General features: G+C 35.5%; 1 protein-coding gene across 1 annotated transcript; it reads right to left on the bottom strand.

The window, feature by feature from the left end:
- Positions 1–3,725: 3,725 nt before the first annotated feature.
- rps6kc1 (ribosomal protein S6 kinase polypeptide 1) lies at positions 3,726–23,354 on the bottom strand. The gene is made up of 16 exons (XM_051139418.1): positions 23,178–23,354; positions 22,583–22,618; positions 21,764–21,884; positions 20,883–20,998; positions 20,454–20,547; positions 19,003–19,062; positions 16,467–16,802; positions 14,506–14,627; positions 14,216–14,308; positions 13,487–13,534; positions 12,165–12,297; positions 10,861–12,081; positions 8,698–8,787; positions 7,130–7,212; positions 6,851–6,946; positions 3,726–4,412 (listed from the first exon to the last, which is right to left on the bottom strand). The coding sequence occupies exons 1-16, from the start codon at positions 23,277–23,279 to the stop codon at positions 4,311–4,313; spliced, it is 2,853 nt and encodes a 950-aa protein (XP_050995375.1). The 5' UTR covers positions 23,280–23,354; the 3' UTR covers positions 3,726–4,310.
- Between the last annotated feature and the right edge of the window lie 551 nt (positions 23,355–23,905).

Here is a 23,905-nt window from a genome sequence, read left to right as displayed (position 1 = left end):
CGGTCTGGTGACCCCTGGTTTAAATAAATGATGGACCTAAGTGCAGCAATTTGTGTTAACAAAAAGAGCTCAGGGACAAAACAACATGAACATGAAATGTGTAACATGAAATTACAATGAAGAGAAGAAAACAGAGCTTAAATACACTGTAACAAACCAATCAAACACAGATGTAGAGAGTAATTAATTAATAAGTAACTATAGTAACAACTGAACAGACAAAGGAATGATCTAGAAACAGAGCCAAGGCGCTGGAGGATTGAGGCTGCGTTTATACTAGTTTAGTGCGTTTTCGTTTTAAAGGGGTCATCGGATGCTAAGTTCACTTTTACATGTTGTATGAACATTAATGTGTGTTGGCAGTGTATGTACAAATCTACCCTATAATGATAAAAATCAATGCAGTGGTTTTTAATTAATTTGTAAAAATAATATCCCCTTTTTCAAACGGAGCCATTCTCAGATGCCTGTCATTGTGGTGTCACACCGACAGAGGCCGCTCCCGCGATAGCTGATTGACATGAGAGTCTTACCTAAGATCAGTTGTAACAGTCCAACCTCCATGTTTTGATGCCGGAGCAGGGATGTAAGTTAGACAAGAATTGAGCGATTGAGGTGTTGTGTTGCTGGATGTAATAATGAACGTAGTGGTCATCATTTACTCCTGACATCTGAGCTGCTGAAGATGCAGTGCATTACATTTGTTTGGGAAGGGAATGCACTTCCCGATCTACATATATCCGTCTATGTTCACACGAATCATTCGTGATCCAGCTTTACTTACAGCAGTAGTGAGCATAAGGTTTTTTTTTATGAATCTTTTGCAATTCGATGTGCTAGTTTGCAAGTTTACCTGCTAAACGCGGCTAAAGTAAACATGTTCGTCACTCCACAGAGAGAAGAGAGGGGCGGGCGAGCAGAGCTTATTTGCATTTAAAGCAGCCACGACCAGAATGAGATGATTTTTGCAGAGCTGATTTTGACAAGGTAAAAAGAGTGTTGTTTTACACTACCATTGACAATTTTTAACCAAAGTGTATTATAGACTTTTCATTAAGACCCTAAAGAATCATATCAACTTGTGGAAAATGGGCATCCGATGACCCCTTTAAAGGGATTTAGGGGATGTAAATTAGACAAGAATATCTCAGATTGAGCGATTTTGCTGGATGTAATAATGAACATAGTGGTCGTCATTTACTCCTGACATCTGAACTGCTGAAGATGCAGTAGATTATGTTTGTTTGTGAATGGAATGTGCCTCCCGATCTACATATATCCGTCTATGTTCGCGCTAATCATTCATAATCCAGCTTCACTTAAACCAGAAGTGTGTATAAGTGGTTTTTTTTATGTATCTTTGCGATCGCCTTTTCCTTATAACGTGGTAGTTAGGAAGTTTAGCGGCTAAACACGGCTAAATGCGGCTAAAGTAAACAAGATCGTCATTCCACAGAGCGAAGGGAGGGGCGGGGTGAGCAGAGCTCATTTCCATTTAAAGGAACAACCCCTTAGAATGAGATGATTTTTGCAAGTTCATTTTGACAAGGTAAAAAGGTTTTGTTTTACAAAACCACTGAGAATTTTTAATCAAAGTATATTAGAGACTTTTCATTAAGACCCTAAAGAATCATATCAACTTGTGGAAAATGGGCATCCGATGACCCCTTTAAGGCTTATGCATGACCTGCGTGTACTCTTCCCTCAGGCCGGATGAAGATGATTGGCGGGCCGCCAATTGAATAGCCCTAGTCTAAGTTGTAGCAAGTTGTAGCAAAACTCTGTGGCTCTCCTGGACCGTCGTTGACAACCTTTGTTCAACGCTCCAGGGCGGAGCTGGTGGACAGGAATCCCAGGGTGGATAAGCCCAGCCAATAAGGGCTGAGTGAAGCCAGTGGAGACAGAGCCGAAGAACTATGTCTGTGGTGGGCTCAGACGTCGCTGTCATTGGGCTAGTAGTAGTGGCTGGCTGACTAATCTTTCTCTCACAGATGGGAAATGTGGAGCTGTTTTGGAGGAGCACCCACTCCACATACTCTTTGAAAGTCCCTAGAGGCTTTTTTCCAGACATTCACAATCACATTTTCGTGTTGAGGCTTGTCAGGAAAAGCAGACACAGGTTGTTGTCATCATAAAGGACAAGATGGCAAAGGTCCAGACATTTCTGTGTGTGCCTCAATAGGAACTGGTTCCTCTGTGAGAGGAGGAGGATTTTCTTTGCTGCTAGACATTTACTTCTGTTACAGCTCAAGTGCAGCAATTTGCGTTCATTTAATAGGAAGACAAATGAACCGTAACACAACTATAAATTTACTAATGAAATCATTTATCATGGCATTGTCACTCCATCCAAGTTCTTACCTATAATGTCCTAATATTAAGATAGTTTAGGTATGGGATAGAATTAAGGGATCTAAAATATGGTCATGCAGAATAAGGCATTAATATGTGCTTTATAAGTACTACTAAACAGCCATGCTAGGTAATATTGAGTTTTATTTCAGTTGTGAATTTTTTTTTTTTTTTTCCAAAATAAATGAGTTCCATGCATTGAGCTGAATGTGTCACATAAGTGAGACATTAAAAAAAATGTACAGAGCGGTGGGGCGGTAACTGGTAATGGGGACCCCTGTATAAACAACAAAATGCAATGCTATAACAAAGAGTAAATGTAACAAAGTTCAAAGCTAATGCTCTGTAGTGAATTAAGATAATTTTATCCAAATCATTTTAACCAGTTGCTTGCAAAATGATTCAAAGTGCACTGGTGCACCTGCTAATCATAACAATATAAAAACAATAACATAACCCAAACATATATAATGGCATCCTTTAAAAACCAATTGCAAACGTTTTAATGGAAGTTTAATTAAATGTAATCTACAAAATTATTAAACACCATTAAAAATACCACCCCTGTACCTAAATTCATCATTTCAGACTTATGTGCCCTCTAGAATCTATAATGCCATTTATTATTTTCACATATCCTTATCCTCACAGTAAAATATATATGTACATATGATAATAATATCTATGATGATTTTTTAAATATGGTATTATATGTAACCCATATATGTCAACAATATACATTTTATTTACATAACTTTATTAAAACATAGTATACACAAAAATCTGTAGGTTTGTATGTTTTTGTAAATGTTTTGAATACATTTCTATCATCAAAGCCTACAGCCCTGTGTTCAGCACTCGTGCTTCACTTGAACTAAGCTCTCCTAAATTCCATTTTAAAGAAATATTTCATTATTTCTGTTCGTAAGGCCTATAAAATTTTAAATATTCGAATTTTCTCAAAACTGCCTAATTACATACGAACTCAAATTGCAATTCTGCATCCTATTAGTACTGCAATTCAATTAAGATTTAAAAATCAAATAGTTCTAAAAGCTTACTCAGCATACCAGAAAAATCCCAATATTTGTATTCAAAGTCTAAAATATGAATCACAATTTCCTTTTGTGCTCTTCATTCTTGTTTCGAGTACCATTTGTTTGCTGCCTTAGTCAGACAACCACACTATTAACAGACATACACAGATCATCTGCTTCATACGCACCTTTTAAATATAGTTCTTCTAAATAATGACCCGGTTGTCTTTTATAGCAGAATCTGAACTGTCTTCATTGTTAAGTTTCCATCACTGATTTTGCTGTTTTCTGTTCATCTCTGTGAAGCTGCCACAATATTTATTACATCAAGCCATATTAGAAAAAAAGGTAAATTTTTTTATTTGATTTTGCAGTTATATTTGTCTGAAAACCACCCTAATACATCAAGTGAAAAGAACCAATATAAGCCCATTGACATTAGAAGAAGTTTAATGAATAACACAAAGCATCAGATGGGTTAGTAGAGAATATGTAGAGCCTGTGATAAATTAAACAACTGCAGGATCACTCCATATGTGTACTTCTAGCACATGCTAAAGATGTTCATGCAGTGAAATTTGCCAACTGCTTTCTGTAAACACTAGAAATGAAACCCCCATACACATGTACAGTTTTGTACTAATATATATATATATATATATATATATATATATATATATATACACACACATATATATATATATATATATATTTGTATTGATGTTTCTCCTCTTATATAAACAGAAACTTCCTGTATGCCACATTGTAACTTCTTCACAGCTGACAATGAGCTTTGGCCATTTTTAAATAAGAGTCTGTGTGAAATAAGCATGTGCTCTGCATAATTTATGATGTCTTTGTACATATGGACATTTATCAGTCATTTTTGATCATTCATCTTATTCAAGTCTATCTATTAGTTTACTTGGTCCAGTTCACATGAGAAAAGAACGGATGAGACTTAATATCCTCCACACCGGCTACTCCCGCACCCAGCCGCTCCACTGGATTATACTGTAACAGCTATAGACAGAGAGAGAGAGGAAGAAAGAGTGAGAAAGTGAGTGATGGTTACTGTGTAATTTCTTTAAAGCAATAGCCAACCCCCCCATTACAATTGGAAACATTTCCCAAACTCAATTCATATTCAGTTCATTTTCAAAGTATTTAGTTTGTTTAAAAATACCACCTACAACACTTTTTTTTTGCTTCCACAAATTTAGTGGTTCAGATTCAGTAGAATATTCAACATGTACATCCAGGAACCAATGTATAATCCATCAGTTTTCATTCTTCATAAAACTTGTTTTGAAATTCCCAAATATCAAAGCGGATTCAAAAACATAATGAAACATTCTTATTGAAAAATTATTGAAATAATGAAAAATTTCTTATTTAAATGGTTAGGTTTCTAATGTCTAACCTATTGACCAACCTATACATTTTTGGTTTTCAACAACAATAACAAGGAGGAATACACTGTTTCTATTGAAATCAAAGCGTAAATGATGTAAACAGCGTATCCTCGTGGCACAGCTGACAGCATATGCTGTTTACGTCCAGTGGATATTCTTCAAAATGGTGCTAGGGTGACGCAGAGGAGACGAATTGTTGTTGTTTTTATTTTCTTTGCATACAAAAAGTATTCTCGTAGCTTCGTAAAATTACGGTTGAACCCCTGATGTCACATGGATTATTTTACCGATCTCCTTGCTACGTTTCTGGATGTTGATCGTGTTAAAATACATTGCTGTCTATGGGAGGGCCCGAGAGCTGTCAGAATGCATCAAAAATATCTTAATTTTTGTCCTTAAGACAAACTAAGCTTTTACAGGTTTGGAATGACAAGGGGGTAAGTGATTAATGACAACATTTTCATTTTGGGGTGGAGTAACCCTTTAACCAAAGAATTCACAATGAAATGTACTGAACAAACATATAATGCTCTACTGAGACATCAACATTGCTGGTGTGGGATTACAAGTTTAAGAATCTGCTTAAGATATGCTGATCCTATGCTCTGACATAGCATCACATGAAATACTATGGTGGTTCCTGCCATGAAATACTGGAGGTTCCTGCCAGTTTCTGTTCTTTTATTGTAAATCAAATGAGCCAGATTATTGAGATGTTCACCTTTTGATTGTAATGGCTCTTGGTGCCTCTGCCCCAGTCTTTGAGAAGTTATGATGACTGGATTAGGACTGGTGTAAATGGGGCAAGCTGCCATACCCGAATACTTCATTTGCATGTTTTAAGGTCGTCACCCACGTGCTTTGTCTCCATTTCTAAGCACTGTCCCCTAAATGTATATAAACTACAATGTATCACGCAGTGCGTTCTCAATAAAGAACTCTGCTGAAGATACCCAAGAGTCTCCTGGTCTTCGCTTCTGAGTTTCCAACACTGAAAATAAATAACCTTTTTCCTATCATTAGGATTCTTTGGAAGGTAATGGTATTTTCAGGATTTTTCAGTCTGTCCATATCACAAAATGACAAATTTGAAATTGACATTGATATTTGTGTAGACGGTCTTGTGCCAACGTACTCATCTCTGTTACGTAATAGAGATCTAAAGAAGTTTTTTTTTGGCAGTTTGGTTTCAATAAAAGCTGTTTGGACTTTCTGAGTTTTGAAGCATGCAGTATGTTTTCATAGTGCAATGGCTTGTTATATGTCAGAAGATCAGGTAATATTAAGGCTGCGTTTAAACTAGTGTGTTTTTGTTTAACTTTTGCTATGGTTACGCCTGTAGTTTACACTACTCCGACATTTTCGACCCCCAAAAATTGAGACTTTTGAAAATGCTGCAGACCCTGTTTTAGTTTGAAAACTCTGGGGTTGCGTTTCAGTGTAAACGGACCAAAACTGATGTGTGTAGTGGTGTCGCCACTCAGGATCGGACACTTGTCTGTTGTCTGGCTACTAGTTTCTTTCTATAGCTGGCCAAGTTCACTATTTGAGTAAAATAAACGGAAATATTTGATCATCCTCCATATCGTGGTCACTATTTACATCTCAAACTATATGTAAACACTTTGATTACCAAGGCAACCACTGATGCGTATTGTATTATTTATCAGTCCCACACTGGGAAATGAAACCATTTCCGCACCGACTGGCCCGGATCGGCACAGAATGAAATGGTTAATCAATGAATACTGTTTGGCCAGATGGTGGAAAAACGGCTTTGGATTTGAACCACTTTAAAAACTACAGGGAGCTGCCTTCAAACATCCAACTAGAAAGAATAGTATATTACAGTATATGCAAACAAGTGATGTATGTTACCATCTAAACAGAGTAGTGTGCGAATCATTATCAGGTTATGCATTTCCGTAGGATAAAATGGCCACAGAAAGGGAGAGGAGACCTGGCGCAGACACTTTGGTCACTGTGTCCCCTCACTTTTGTTGGTCGGTGGCATATTTAAAGTTTTTATACCATGGCAATACGTACCTGTTCCAGCAGAGAGCGCGCTTCCTCCGACACAAACTCTGGGATGTTCAGTGATGAGTGTCTTCCAATGCCAGCAGGATGACACTGATATAGAGACTAAAATATGCACACATACACAAAATTCTTCATGAACGTGTTTTAACATTCAGGTTTTTTATACTTAAAGATCCACAGAAATCACATAACCCTTCATTGTAATTTGCTACACTATATCAATATATAAATACATTTTAAAATGATTCACTGAGAATAATGCTTCTGTTGATGGAATACTCTCACCTTTCCGACTATGAGCTCAAATAAAAGTGCTCCCAGACTCCACCAATCACATGCTAATGTCTCTTCGCAGATTCCGCCCACTTCTAAATGACATAGAGAAAAAGAAATGTATCATTATAGTGTTTAACTTGTTGGACAACTTATTATTTCACTCTTTTTTCACTTACTGGCAAAGACAAGAAGCTTTTACAAATCTTACAACGAAATTAAGAGCAAAGTAGGTGTATAACTGAGATGCTTTAAATACATGGTGCACCAGAGTACGATGGGAAATGTTCTGTCCAACAAGAATGTCAACTCATGAGTACTAAACAAGTAATAAAGTAGCTTTATTGGAAAGTATAGGAAAATCAACACTACCTTATAATGAGATAATAAAACTCCTACTTGTGATTCAAGAAGTCTTTATTACAATCTCTCTATGCAGACAGAAAAACAAAATACGGAAGGACAAAAACACACCAAAAAAACCCTGAAAGAACTTCAGTATGTACAGCACAATTACTGTGCATCTTCTCTGACCTTTATCCACTTTGGTATCTTAGAAAATTAAGATTTTTCTGGATTTTCTCTGATAGTTGAAGATGTTTTTTGCTTGGTCATAATGACATTATTTTTGTGTTCTTGTGTATGTAGCTTTGAACCAGAGAAGGACAAAACACACAAATACGCATGTATGCAACATTTCATCCTGTGTTTTATTTCCCTTGAAAACAGGATGAATTTGGGACTGGTCTCCCCAACCTCTCTGTAATGCTGAACAGGAAATCAGATGTTTTATGAAGTGTATCTTCCACATATAATCAGTTTTATTTATTATAATAAATTATTAAAAAGAATGTCTATTTCTTTATTTCTGAAAAAAAACAAACAAACAAAAAAAAACACCTACTGCATTAAAATGGACTTTCTTCCTGCACCCTCCCCCGTCAATCTGATTAGCCTGTACTCTGTTAAGAAAAACCCTAAAATTTTGTATTGGTCTTTCCTCTTTAATACGGTGGATAGTGAGCTCAAACAAAAATAAATGACAGTGCATTTAATGAAAGAGTACAGTACAGAAATACAGCACAGAATGCGCCTATACAGTTAAAGAATTAGTTCATTTCCAAAACAAAAATTTACAGATAATGTACTAACCCCCTTGTCATCCAAGATGTTAGTGTCTTTCTTTCCTCAGTCGATAAGAAAGTATGTTTCTTGAGGAGAAAAATTCAGGAATAATCTCCATATAATGGACTTCAATGGTACCCACAAGTTTGAACTTCCAAAATGCAGCTTAAATGCAGCTTCAAATGGCTCTAAACAATCGCAGCTGAGGAAGAAGGGTCTTATCTAGCAAAACGATCAGTCATTTTCTAAACAAATTGACGATTTACATTCTTCTTGTTCAAACTTGGGAGCACCACTGAAGTCAACAATATGGAGAAAATTCCTGAAATGTTTTCCTCGAGAAACATAGTTTCATATTGACTGAAGAAAGAAAGACATAAACATCTTGGATGACAAGGGGGTGAGTAAATTATCTGTACATTTTTGTTTTGGAAGAACCTTTAAGAGAAGCTTACCTGGTGCACAGTACATCTTAGAGATGGCGTTAGGGTCACAAGACTCCTCTACATCACTCCAGCTACAAAAATAGGTGAGCTGCACACGACCTGAGAGAGAGAGTTAGGGTGGGTCAATCAAACTGTGATTAAATTACACCACAGCCTTAATTAAATTAATAAAGTTATGATGTAATGTGTGCTAGTCTCCTTAGTTGTAATTCAAGACAAAATGATTTCCCCACAAAATGATTTCATGAATGATATATGATGTTAACACACACATATTCAAGATGTAAGGCAATTAAAAATAATACTAATTATAAAATGCATTAATTAAAAAAAATGTAGTGTGAATAGCAAAAGTATGAATTCCCAGAGGTCTAATACTTTAAGCTTTCATTTCAGTATGAGTTTTGATGAGTTTTTTTTTTTGGCTAGAAAAAAAGCAGGAGAAATACTAAGCAAGTGTGCTGTATATATATATAGACCTCTGGGAACCCATACTCTGTATGCTTTTGCATCTAACAGCATCCAAAATGGCATTGTGTTGCTAAGAAAGGAGAACAGTGAAAAGTGCTTGATAACCACAGTGAAGTTCAATGGTAGCATATACAGTGGTTAAAATAAGTATTGAACACATCAACATTTTTCTCAGTAAATAAATCTAAAGGTGCTGCTGACTTGAAATGTTCACCAAAAGTCAATAACAACCCAAGTAATCCAAACATACAAAGCAAACAAAACAAATAAGTTCAAATAAGTTATGTCTAATAAAATGGAATGACACAGGGCAAAAGTATTGAACACATGAAGAAAGGGAGGTGCAAAAAGGCATGAAAAGCCAAGACACCAGCTGAAATCTATCACTAATTAGAAAGTAATTTTGCCCCTTGTCAGTGGAAATTAATATTAGCTTGCCCAGTCCCAACACCTACAGTACCAGGATGATGAAGATGAAACAAATGTGGACATTTCAACAAGACAGTGATCCCAAATACAATAATTTTTAATATACCTTCTACTGGATTCATCTGAAAGAAGGAAATCATATACACCTAGGATGCATGAAGGGTGAGTACATAATATGCTACAGTAGTGTTAGGTCCTATCGTCAGCCTGCCAGATCGCCGATAAATGATATTATCGTTCTAAATTTTTTAATTATTTACATATTTACTTTCATTGCCTGAAACCAGCTCCAGCATAAGGCTAAAAGCAGCCTAACATTAACATTATCAAAAGACATCATCACTGATTAGCCTTGCCTACTCTAGTGCAAGTTCATGCATTTTAAAAAACACATTTGTGTTATAAGTGAAGCTATCTACACTGTATGATGAATAAATCTCTTAGCACACACTGCACACGTCTGCAGCGCATTATGGCTCCGACACGTCCACCAGAGTAGATAGCGGCCACTCTAGTCAATGGTTGTGTTTATACCTGCCGCACTTCGGCTCGTTGAAGTGTCTTATAAGCTGCTCTCAGCACTAAAGTTAGGCTAATCCCCCACCTCGTCCCTACCCACCCCCAACCATTCGAAGCAGGATTTATTTTAATTATATTCTAATGGGCCGCGTTGTGACATCATAACATTCGGAAAACAAATGTTGTAGTCCAAAGGAGCCATTCATTGTAGCTCTTCAAAAGGGATTTTTTAAAAATGAAATATCTCCTTTGGAGCGGACTTTGAGATCTGTAACTTTGCAGATCTTTTTTATGGCCAAACATAAGTGAAAAAGCATAATAGCACCCCTTTAAAGTTATGGAAATGGTTTTGAAAATGTTAGCTATACTTCTGCAAACCCATTATCATCCAAAGTTAGGTTTACCAAAGAAAAAAAAACTCTACTGAGACATTCACATGGTTGAAAATAAACAGCCAGCTTAATTGATTACTCTAGGATCCTTTGGAAGATAATGTTATATTTAGTCCAGTAAAAAAAAATTCAAGGACACATTCATAATACTCAAAAGACTGGTCATTGTCTACTAGTGTAATGATGTGAAATAACAAATCGAGTGAATCAAAGTTACTAGTACCAGACTGTAAATTTTAGAGGGCAGTAGATGTTATACAGTAGATGCTATTCTCAAAAGCCAATATAAAGAGGCAAAAAACATGAGGTCTTGAATAGTGCAATGATTCAAAAGTATGCAGTGAGTAAGTGATTGATTCACCTGCGTGGTTTAGCAGTATGTTGCTGGGGTTCAGGTCTCGGCATATAATGCCCTCCTGATGTAGAGCATCCAGAGCCATAACCATGTCAGCAGCCCAGCTCCTCACTAGAGCCTCTGGGATACGTGTGTCTAATGAAATCGCAGCCAACTTATCCAGCTCTTGAAACAACTTGGACACTTCCTCATTCTCCTGTTCTCCTCCTGTGCCTTTGGACCTCAAGCCCACTTCTTCATGTTCAACAAAGTCCATTTGAGTTCTGGGAACAGCTGCGTCCAGCGTGCCAGAGAGCTTCGGGGAAGAGAGAGTTAATGAGTCTGTTTTTAAAGGTGTTTTTGATGGCCTGTGTTGAAGAGGAAAAGCGGCCACATCAATGGATTGGTCCAACTCCTCTTTCTCACCTCTCTGTAGAACATCTGGCCTGCCAAATGTAGGAGAAGTTTTGGCCACTGCAGCGAAAGCAATGTCTCCAGTAATAAGTTCTTCATCCAGTGTGTCCGCTGTGCCCCCTTCAAGCACTGGCAGATTGACTAATAAATCAGGCGGTTGTCCCTCTACAGCACAGCTGACAGTGGCATCCTCCAGTACAGCTTCTTTAAAGGAAATCACCGGCACCAGATCGTTTGAGCCCTGATCACTGTCAGACCTCCAGAGATCTGACACTTCCTGTATCATCTTCACTGGCTCCTCTGTGACCTCTACACCAGCATCTGAGGATACAAACAATGGCTTGCAGGCATCTTCCCTGTCACTGTGGAAGAGCTCAGTAGGCAATGATTGGTTCGAATGGTCAGGTGAATGTGCGCTTTGATCCACAAAGCCGTCCAGTTGCTCTTCCTCAGTGAAGAAGCATAGCTCCTGCATTGAAATCGGAGAGCACAGACTATCAGAGTTTAACACTGAACCGTTTTTCTGTGTTAACACAGGAGCAAGTGAGCAGCGGTCCTCTTCCGGCTCCAGCTTCTCCTGCTCGTACTCATTGCACAGCGTCAAGTAGCTGTTGGTGCACTCCTCTTCAGAAGTGGCACCAGAGTCAGGCAGTTGGGCTGCTAAGGGATTCTCCCCGAGGTTTAGGCCCTGAGAATCCACACTGCTGGTGTGCACAGGGTTCAGGGATGAATGTGCTGCTGCAGAGTGAGCTTTCTGAATGAAAGGTATGTTGAAGCTTTCGTCTGGACTGCTGTTGTGCAGATACTTGCAGATATGAGACCACAATTTACCACCTGAAGAGACAAAGAGGTACTCAACATCCTGTTTACACACCTACGCATTTCGGAAAAAAGTAAAACCGATGAAAACAACACACCTTCAGCATACTGCAGTAAAAGAAAGATAGAGTCCTCTGAGATGATGTATTTCTCCAGCTGTACCATGTTTGGCACCGAACGAGGCACAACAGTCTTCTTAACACGTCCGCACGCACTGCTTTTCCTTAAACCCTGAACACACACACAGAAGTTGTATCAATAACTAAGGGGTAATAATCAATAATAATCAGGGGTCCACCGGCCTACTTGTATGAAAATATTCATACAAACCTTAACGCCATATTAAATTGTTTATTTTTCAGTCTGCTCCTGTGATAAACAGGGCTATTTACACTGCAAATATCATATTTGTAAACTGAATGCTGTGTCTCTTTCTTGTCTCTAAATGGGACTGCTGTTCCAATGGGATTTGTTACTCAACAAAAATGTAGAATATATGCATGGGCGTAGAATATATATACACATATCGTCACCTTAGAATTATAAGGTTCTATCTGACATTTTTGTCAAACTTGAGTTGTTCACATATTCTTATTCAATGACAACTTATTTACATTATGTGATGTTTCTTTTGTAACCTGTGTATTTTGGGCTTTTTTCTTTAGAAAACAAAAATGGTTCTATCCACAGAAGTCTACGGAATGCAAAAACTTTGAAGCTCAGTATCTCAAAAGTGCTCAGAATGCAGATTATATAATTCTATAAGGCGACGATATATATACATGGGTGTAGAATATGCAGGGGACATGTCCCCCCCCGACTTTTAATAAAACCTAAACTCTTTGCTACAATTTTTACAGATTTTACCATTTTTGATAATTAATATAAATTTACATCTGCATCCTACCTCAATACTCCAGTTATATTGTAATATTAATATTGAAGCCTGCAGTGCAAACTGTGCTAAAGATAAACGTCATCAAAGTGAGGCAACACAAACCTGATTTGAAACAATATTACTTATTAGAACATGCAGAAACGAAACAATTTTCTGTTAAGATAATTATTCTGTTAAGAAAAAATGACTGGAAAAAGCGCAAAGAGTTCAAAAACATGAAGTGTTTGTCATGTTCTGGCTATAAAGAATAGTTTAAAACCACAATTAATGGTCTGCAAATATTTTCATTCAGAAGCAAAAATCTGCCTTAAAAGAAATAAAAGAAAGAAATAATTTGAAATTTATTGTGATATTTATCAATATTGACTGATATAAAATATTTTATTGTGATAATTTTGGCCATATCGTATAATAGTATAATAGTAAATAAATATTTAAGTCAATCTAAACAGAAACATGGCATAACTCTGAGCGATTCCGGTTAAAATATTAGGTGTTATTATATGTAAATGGACTACTTACTTTCAAAATAAAAGTTTCCTGCGTTCTCCTATCCATCACCAACAGTACCTGCACATAAATTACATATATAAACAAAGGCATCAGACAATGTTTAAACAAAAATACTTGCATAGAAAAGTTTTGTATAATTCAGCCCTCTAACCATCCTTTCATCTTGGAAGTTGTATTTACATTGTGTGTCACTGAATCACTATAGCCTTTCAACAGAAAAGAAACCATAAACTAATTTAACAAATGAACAAAAGTGCCTATACCAATTTAACATTAGTGCTGCGGACCATATGCATGTTCACTGACATAGACAGTATGCATGCACAGGTTTGCTTGTACTGAGTCACTTATCACAGTGTTAATTTGTTGCAAACCTTTCTGTTAAAAAATAAATTCTTGCTTAAAAGAAATAGGTTCATTATCACTGCTTGCAGCTATATCATTATGGGAATCTAAGTACTACGGTGCGATCAACACAAAGTGGCCCTTTGAACAAAAATGTGATTTGAGAAATTAGTACTTTTTAAAAGTGATCAGCACCCATGACCAAACATACAACAATATATTTTTCTTTCGTATCCCATACAAAAAAACAACAACAAAAAAACATCATACAGGTTTGGAACAACATGAGAGTGAGTAAATAAAGACTAAACTGTAATTTTAAGTTTTTTAAGCAATTTTTTAAATTGTTGTGCTGTAATGATCATAATGCAGTTATAATATTGAGATGTGTACCTTATCAATAATGCCCAGCACCCTGTAATGCCTCAGCTCATCAGAATGAGTCTGCTCAGCCCACAAGCCACCACAGCACTGTGAGCTCAACGCCTGAAATAACACAAATAACACATACAGTACAAGCAACACGAAACATAAAATGGAAAAGAGCCTCATTTATAAAATGTAATCACTCACTTGTTTACTTTTACATAATCAATTAAAAGTAAGTGTAAAAATGTGTACTTTATAAATGAAGCATCCCATTTCATTCATTTCATTATGAAGGTGAAATATCGCACACTGACCCTGCTTTGAGTGGAGCTCTGACCCATGCTGTCTTTGAGCTGTCCTGAAATGAGCTCGGCACGCATCAGATACTCTGCTGTCTTTCTCTTCACAGCCTCCCTTCTGCTGGGACTTACTTCTCCTAAAACACACAGCATACACGCATTATAAACTTGCGTGTCTGTTTGATTATCCACTCCAAAAGTTTAGTTTGGTTAGTTTGCTTGGTATAAAAGCTGCTTTTTAAACTTGGATGTGCACAGCCTTACAAATTTGAAATTTGGATAGATTTAACCACTACTGATGATGTATAATATAACAAAAATGATATAAAATTACAATTTATCCATGGTAGACATGGTAGACAAATGGAGCTACTATCTCCCAAAACATAAAACTGATTCTGAACTGCCTGAAATGAGTTGTCAGTGATTCAAGAGCCCACAAACGTGTACATGTAGTGTTAAAGTACGTTCTGTTATTGTTTGGGTAAGTGTTTATTATTCAGCTGTTGATACTGATTGTATATACTGCCCATGTATACTTTACTGAGAAATCCTCCAGAGCTCAAATTCAGAAATGGTAATGTGCGTTTCTTTTCTGACATGCACTGAAAGTGGTAAATCAGTGACAACGGACGGGTCCATCTGACCAATCAAAACAAAGTAGGCTGTTAGAAAAGACGGATTCAGAGAGAACAAAACTCTCTTGAATTCTCTTGAAACCGTTCTAATACACTGTGATTGTATATTTTGAGAAAATTAATGTACATCTAATAGAAGACCACAAAAACAGAAAACAAAAAAAATTGTAAAGTACACTACACTAGCAAAAACAGTAAAATTTTGAAATATTTTTACCATTTAAAATTTTTTTTTTTTATTTGAATATATTTTAAAATGTAATTTATTCCTGTGATCAAAGATAAATATTCTGCATCATTACTCACATGATCATTAGTTACATGATCCTTCTAGTCACTCTAATATGTTGTTCAAGGAAATTTTTTATTATTATCAATATTTAAAACAGTTGAGTACATTTTTTCAGGAATCTTTGATGAACAGAAAGATCCAAAGATCAGCATTTATCTAAAATAAAAATCTTTTGCATCATTATACACTATACCATTCAAAAGCTTGGAGTCAGTATAATTTTTTTGGGGGGGATGGGGGGTGGGGGGGGAGAAATTATAGAAATGAATACTTTTATTTAGCAAGGATGCTTTAAATTAATCAAAAGTGATGATAAAGACATTTATAATGTTTCAAAAGATTTCTGTTTTCGATAAATGCTGTTCTTTCTATTCATCAAAGAAGCCTGAAAAGCATTCTACTCAGCTGTTTTCAACATAATAATAATAATAATAATAATAATAATAATAAATGTTTTTTGAGCAGCAAATTAGAATATTAGAATGCTTTCTGAATGATGTGACTGGGGTAATGATGCTAAAAATTCAGCTTTGATATTACAGAAATAAATTACATTTTAACATTCAAATAGAAAATATCTACTTTAAATAGTACAAATATTTCAAAAATATTTGCTTTACTTTGGATCAAATAAATGCAGGCTTGGTGAGCAGCAGAAACTTCATTAAAAAAAAACATTAAAAATCTTAAAACTTTCAACTGGTAGTATAAACAACTTTATCTGGGCATACTGGTAAATGCCTACCACTAATACTCACAGCAGGTCACATTTTTGACAGAAACGTAGGTGTGTTAAACTCTTTTCTCTTAATTCAAGACCCATGAATTGCCTTCTCAGAAGTATTTTTTTAATCTAGGATTTATTTTTAAAAATTCTGAGAAAGAAATTCATGCTTATAAGATGTGAGTTTATCACTCAAATGAAATTGGCATTTCCATGACATTTCATAATGCCACTTTCTGTTAAAGCCCTGGAATTAGTCAAAGCAAGCACATGCGACTAGTTCTGCGCACTGAAATACAAAGTTATGCATTAAATTATATACCTTGTACACCCTGCAGCAGAAGATCTACACCTCTCCGGTAGTAGGAAAACGCCACTGCAAAGTCCTGCTCCACTTCTTTCTGGACAGCTAGAGCGATCTGCTCACTGGCCTCTTCCAAGTAGTCTTTCTTCTCTATGTAGTTCCTGAGGCTGGAGGCAAAGCTCAAAGCCCCACTGCTATGGCCAGACTCTACTTCCAGCCGGCTTGGGGATGTCACTGGCGAGTTGCTTTGTGTTGCTGTGTGCCTGATGCTGCCTGATGCCATTCCATCATCCACTGCAGCCAGGGTGTCTCCATCGACCTCGAGAGAATTCAGCTCACTGTCACTGCTGCCACCTGACATTGAGGACACAAAGCTAAACTGAACAATTCAAAATAGCTGACCTCCTATTGGGCAGAGCTAATGACTAATTTTTTTAAAGTTTCTGGCTTGACAACAACAATATATGTACTGAGTCTGGTGACTGCAGGACAGGGGTGTCCAATCCTGCTTCTGTAGGGCCACCTTTCAGCAGAGCTTACCTCTAAGCCCAGTTAAACACACCCAAACCAGCTCATCAAGATCTTCAGGATCACTAAAAACTTCCTGGCAAGTGTGTTGAAGCTAGCTGGAGTTAACTCTGTTGGAAGGCAGCTCTCCTGACCTGTACTGACCCCCTCCCCACTCTAGTCAAAAGCGGGTGCTACAGAGTCCGCCTAAATATCCATGTTTTAACTTTTGTCTATGCCTAATGATGACAGCTCTGATACAGGGTTCCTACATATTTTCCATTTCAAAATTCCATACTTTTCCAGACTCAAATTTCCAAACCTCTCAGTAAATGTTCAGACCAAATTTAACATAAATAGTTCATAGAGCATTATTTTCAGCTTTATATTTGGTATATAGTACAGTCACTTGTACACATTTTTATTTTCTTAGTGTTTTTTAATTGATTTTCTCAATTGATTTGCTTTGAGCATCACTGCCATCTTACTATAAATAAAATAAAAGCATGGATGCACATGAATTAACAGAGATCTACTTACTCAAAATTTGGCTTTTCTTATGGTAGTACCTCTAATATCAAGGCCTAATGTCCAATTTAACACATCTTGTGTGGCGGCGTAGAGACCATGCACGAAATGGGCTGATGGCATAAAATTTGCCAAGTTTCAAGGGTTTATAAAATAGACTGGTACTGTAAAAACAGTGTTTAAAATTTGGCTTTCGTTAGGGCAGTATGTCATATTTCATAGCCTTAGGTCTCTTTCGCATTCTTTGTAGAGGCCAAGAAACCACACTGTGAAATGGGCTGATGGCACAATAGGTTAATCAGTGTACATTGTCCTATATGCTGTTTAATGGTTTCTTGTGCGCACGTAAAAGTCTGTGTATATGTTTTTATTTTTGCAAAGGTCCCTGAGGCTATGTAATACGGTGCTTAGAATATTGTCAGAAGAAACCCAAAATGCTTATAACCTGAATTTTGCATAATGAAAAAGTGCACCTTGAATTCATTCAGTTATATTTTGACTTTGATTTCTTGTACAATACTTTTCCAGACCTGGAAAATACTTAAATCAAATTCCATAATTTTTCAAACCCCGTAGGAACCCTGCTGATATGTGCCTTGAATTTTGCAACATTTTAAGCATACCAACTGCCTCAAAAAACAAATATAAAGAAAAGATTGTCTAAGAATGATGCATTACCATTTTACCATGCGTTACCATTTGCAATTTTACATCAGCCATGTTCTGAAATTATTCTTAAAGTTTGAAGCAATTTTGTTCAATATAAAGAGACTAGTTGTACAAAAGCCTGTTGTATATCTCACACTTACTGTTGTCAGTAAGACAAGCACTAAGACATGTTATGTCCATGTGATAAACCCTCAAGACCTCAAGTTTAATCTAAAACACTCAATGTACTGATGCAATATCTATTTGAAATTTATCATTTTCAATGTCAATGCCAAGATTAACCAAGCTCAGAGACATTCACTGTGTGCGGAACGTAATCTGAAACCACAGCAGTTCAGATCCTAATTAGTTGGTTCAGTTGTGTTTGATCAGGGTTGGAGCTGAACTCTGCAGGAAGGTAGATCTCCAGGAACAGGGCTGAGCACCCCTGATCTAAAGAATGTGAGCACAATAATTCTAAAATATATGTTTTGCTAAAATATTTGCCATCCAAAAGTGGATATACTTCAAATTTTCTCTTAACATTTTTGTGCTAAATGCACCCCGCAAAAGTTTTGGGATTGACAAAATCTCAAATTAAATGTGGTCTTGAAAGTTAGAACAATAGCAACAATATTTTTTAATAAATTTAAAAAAATATGTGCAGTATAAATGGAGACTAAGAGGTTACATGGTATACACAATTAAATAAAATAGTTAACTAGCTAAATAGTTTTAACAGTTTTTTCCATGGTGACGAACGAAGAACCATAACAGTTTTACTGGTGTTAGTACTGAAATTTCGTAATCATGACAAGATTATTCACACATCTAAAATTACACATTATAATCACAGATTATTCTCACTTACGCTCATGTTCACATGGGTTGGACACTGTCAACTCATCCACAACACTGATGTCTTTAGAAGCTACAGAAAGGCAACACAGAAAAAAAACAAAATCACATTCAATCAAACTCAAATATCAATTTAATCAAAAATTAGTTTTCGGAGACAGAATGGAAGTCATGAAACAACAAGATAATAACAAAATATGCAGATATTAAAATAAGCTAAACAGATACATTGGTAGGGCTAGACAATGTGGCCAAAAATATCATCACAATGTTCATACAATATTGATATTTCTAAAATGAAACAGTGAGAAGCTTTTGAAGTGACCCTCAGAGCAGCTCTGGAAAAGTCCCTGTGTTCATGTCCTCATATGAGATAGCAGACATTAAAAAGCATAAAACTTCTGCACAGAAAAGTAGCATATTTGCGTCAGCTGTCAAATACGCATGAGGTTATTTCAAAAACACACCAAATTCATAAACTGTTATGTCTCCGAACATAAACAGATGCATTTGTATCACATTAGATCTGTGAAATTTATCTAAGGACTTTATTATTTCTAAACTCTACAGCTGTGCAGTAAAGTTCACTGTAAAGATTAACTTCAGCTTTAATTTTTTTTTATGAGGATGATGTGGACAAATGTGCCAAAATGTGTCTCTTGGTGGAAAACAAAGACTTCCAAGATGAAAATCACACAAAATTACCATTATAACCAGCAGATATTAGCATCACTCATTAGCTCAGTTGCCATTTCAACTTGCTATTTTTTTCACGTCTTGCTTTTGGATTTATAATAAAATTAAGTATGTGCAAGAAGTCTCATGTCACTTAGAAGAAAATAAAAAAAAATACACCCAGAACCAACAGCCTATAAGGTTTCTTTTTATTTAAATACTTCACTAGTTAATTATTATATTTAGTTATTATTTAGTTAATTAAACTAAATTTATCATAACAAATAAATAATGCATTACATTTGTAAAATATTTTTAGATTTAATTTAATAACTTCTATTTTTTATATAGTTTTATCTTTAACTGTAAAAGCGGCTAAATATATTCAGCCAACACAGACTTGTTACTGCTGTAGTTTTGTTACTCTGAATTTTGTCTGAATCATTTAATGCACCGCTGTATTTTTGACATCGGCTTGTCAGATGTTTCGCTTATCACTGTCAATCACAGCAATGACTCGTGAAACAATTTAGCGGATGAACTCATTAACTCTGGGTAGTCAAAACCCTGACTGTCATACATCATCAGATATGAAAAATATGGCTCTTCATGTAACAAATTTTCTTCAAGCATTTTATATTGTATTAAAATGTAGAGTAGAGCTGAGTAGATATAGTATTGTGCCTTTTGATACTATTCATTCATGTTAACTGTATTGGATGGGGGACATTTTATAAGTGTGACTTTTATTTAACAAACAAGTTTTTGACATTTTAATGATGAACTTACCTTCAGAGCTGCTATCTAAGAGGCTGTCAGCTAAGAAATCAGAGAAGGGCTCGGCTGGCCCAATGAGCTCAGAGCTATCTTGCACCTCACCACCCTAAAACACACACAAACCATTTGAGGTCACCATGGGAAGGTAATAAACAAGAAATGCATGAAACTGTGGTTTATTCTGTATAGGTCTTCCTTAACCCTGTTAGCTCATATTTTATCATATTTTTTAAACATTTAAACATAGTGTAATGTCACTGTATAACGTAATGTGTGATGTCCAGAGGGTGTCTTACTACTTATGAAACAAGTTCTTAATGGAATTCATCAAATTGAAGGCCCATACTGAAAATGCATATCCCTGTTTGATAAATGAATAAATCCAAATCTCATCGAAAACAACCTGACAGCTTTGACAGCTATCCCAGTTCATATACATACCTTAAAGAAATCCTGTATGTAGTGGCTGCCATATAGAGCAGGAATATTAGCACTGAACTGCAGCAGGTCCTCTGAGCACTGTCTTCTCTTTTCAATCACCGACTCATCAAAACGACCTTCAAACACAAATACACAAGATAAGCTAGAAGTAACATAATGTGAACAAACACTTTCAGGATATTTTCTATGATGTATTACCTTTTTTTTTTTTTTTTTTTTTTTTTTTTTTTTTTTTTTACATATTTATCTATCTATTTTTGTATCTATGTATGCTGGACACTTCTTGGCTGCACTATCCTCACCCAATCTTTTTCGATAAAAAAATTAAGAAAATGTGCAAATTGTATATTAGTCTATAAACAAATTTTAAGCATTCAAGTGAATCAAGATTTTTGTAAGATCACAAGAAACAAATTCAATTTCCAAAAGGATCAAGTCAGATATTCAAATTTTGGCCTGTAATATTTCACTGGCTCCACAAAAAATGTATAAAAATAATAATAAATAAGTTATAAATAATAAAATAATAAAAATGAATGAATAAATAAGATTAATTTGAATTTTAGAAACATTTTATATGTTATAAACCAGAGAAAAACTATCTAAAAAAATCTGTTACCTTGGTAATATTTAAATGAGCAGAATATACAACAACAATATTCAGTACACTGCAGTTACATAATCAACAAACATAAAGTAAATTATATGATCATTGAGCTGCACATGTAGTAAAAATTAAACACTGGTCTGACAGGGCAGTAAAAGCATATTTGTTCAGAATGTCACTTCATTAAGTAAATAAATACACAATAAAAAAAAAGAAAAGAAGAAAACAAAACACAACAGCAAATCTCACATATCTCACTTACACACACACTTACCAAAGACTTTAGCTTTTGCGAAGGGAGGGAAGAGCTCTGACTGCCCATAGAGGTTTCGGTGTATCTGCCAAAGGTTTTGATGAAGCTTTTTGAAATCGCTATACCTTTTCCACACTGTGATCTAAGAAGGAAGTCAGACAAATAAAGACCAATGGCAAAAAACAACTAAAAACATTTTCTTTTAGGATTCTTTGATGAATAGAAAGATCCAAAGATCAGCATTTATCTGAAATAGAAACCTTTTGTAACAAGATACATATACCATTCAACAGCTTGGAGTGAGTATATACATATATATATATATATATATATATATATATATATATATATATATATATATTTTTTTTTTTTTTTGTAACATTAATAATGTTACAAAAGATTTCCATTTCAGATAAATGCTGATCTTCTGAAGTTTCCATTCATCAAAGAAACCTCAAAAAAATCTACTCAGCTGTTTTCAACATAATAATAATAATAATAATAATAATAATACATGTTTTTTGAGCAGCAAATCCAATTATTAGAACGATTTCTGAAGGATCATATGACTGGAGTAATGATGCTAAAATGTAGCTTTGAAATCACAGGAATAAATGTCATTTTAAAATATGTTCAGATAGAAAACAGTTATTTTAAAGAGTAAAAATATTTCACAGTTTTACAGTTTTTGCTGTATTTTGGATCAAATAAATGCAGGCTTGGTGAGCAGAAGAGACTTCTTTAAAAAAACATTAAAAAACAAAACTTTTGACTGCTAGTGTATTATTAAAGTAAATAAGGTTATTTTTTATTTTAAGTGTGACTGTTTAGAATTCGTACCTCCTGAATGTCCTCTGGGTTCTTCCGTGAAATAATCTGTCAAAAATAAATAAATAAAAATAATATGACCATTACAATAGGCAAATATCCTCTATCTACATTACGAACAAAAATTCTACTGGTTTAGTCAGCTCTTTATTGTTTGTATGAGAAGGAGAGGGAAGTAAATACAAAAACTGAAACGAACAGTACCATCTAAAAACACCAGCCATTTAAAAATGAATAACATATTTACTGTATTGACATTACTTATGTTTACGTCTGTGTCAGATTCAGTAGGCATCTAAACTGATGTTCCTGTTGACAGGTGTCAGTCAAAGTTTGAGGACAATAAATAAAAGCGTTTTCCTCAAAGACAGAAAACCCACAGAGAAAATAACAGGATTATGGTTATGATGTGACACAGCTGACTGTGACCGCATCTGATTTACTTGACATCAGTAAACACAGATTACATACATGCATGACATTACAGATCTGACGTGATTAATCAAATAATCCACTGTGATGTTTTATTAGTTTGTGTTAGTGTTCCTGATAAACATTAGCGTTAGCACATGTGCTCCACACCCCGGTAAAATTCGCTTAGTCTCACCCGGGCCGTGACTTTATACACCGTGTAGCCTTTCTTGTGTGTCGTAGGGTCTGTGACCGTGTAGAATCGCACAATCTCGTCTTTGTTCCGCGCGGAGATCATCCTGAGACACGCATCGCCATAGCAGGACACTTACCCGTACAATAGACAACAGTGCTACAGATCAGCTCATGAATAATAATCAGTCCATGCTGACGCTGCATGGTAACCTTCCGGGGAGCGTCAAATACATGGAATGCCGTTTAACATTTAAAGGGATAGTTCACCAAATCATGAAAATGTTGTTTTAAACTGATTAACCAAACGTTGGTTATTAGGCCTAATATTATTAACCATCTGGTGTTGTTCGGTCTTTTTAGACTGAAAAAAAAACTTTGGAAATTAAAAAAAAAAAAAATCCCTGCTTAATCGTAATGGTACGAAACTCAGTGACTAAGGCAGTCGCTATGTGACAACCCCAAAAAATAAAATAAAAAATAAAATCATACAAATTATAGACTTGATTCGAAAAAGCTAAATGGTCATAAAAATAGTCACACTTAGTTCACAGCAATGAAGGGGTAACAAAACTTAAGCAATTATGCCTGAAAACTGATCAGCAACTAAGGAATGCACAGCACTGAATATTTTTTATAGCTATACAGGCATCTATTGGCTACACATGGTATTATAGATGATTTTCTTTATTTTTTTTCCACAAGGTGAAACAAATCTGCCTCAATTCAATG

The sequence above is a fragment of the Labeo rohita genome, chromosome 20 (assembly GCF_022985175.1).
Source record: "Labeo rohita strain BAU-BD-2019 chromosome 20, IGBB_LRoh.1.0, whole genome shotgun sequence".
Taxonomy (NCBI): domain Eukaryota; kingdom Metazoa; phylum Chordata; class Actinopteri; order Cypriniformes; family Cyprinidae; genus Labeo; species Labeo rohita.
This window is presented reverse-complemented; position numbering and strand designations above follow the sequence as displayed.

What these genes read in the sequence shown, in the direction of transcription:
- rps6kc1 (XM_051139418.1), bottom strand. Translation starts at nt 23,279, where the DNA reads ATGATCTCCGCGCGGAACAAAGACGAGATTGTGCGATTCTACACGGTC. An exon ending in CTTAGATAGCAGCTCTGAAG is followed by an intron (nt 19,063 to 20,453) that starts GTAAGTTCATCA and finishes GCCTTTCTGTAG; the next exon opens with CTTCTAAAGACATCAGTGTT. An exon ending in CATACTGCTAAACCACGCAG is followed by an intron (nt 8,788 to 10,860) that starts GTGAATCAATCA and finishes TCTCTCTCTCAG; the next exon opens with GTCGTGTGCAGCTCACCTAT.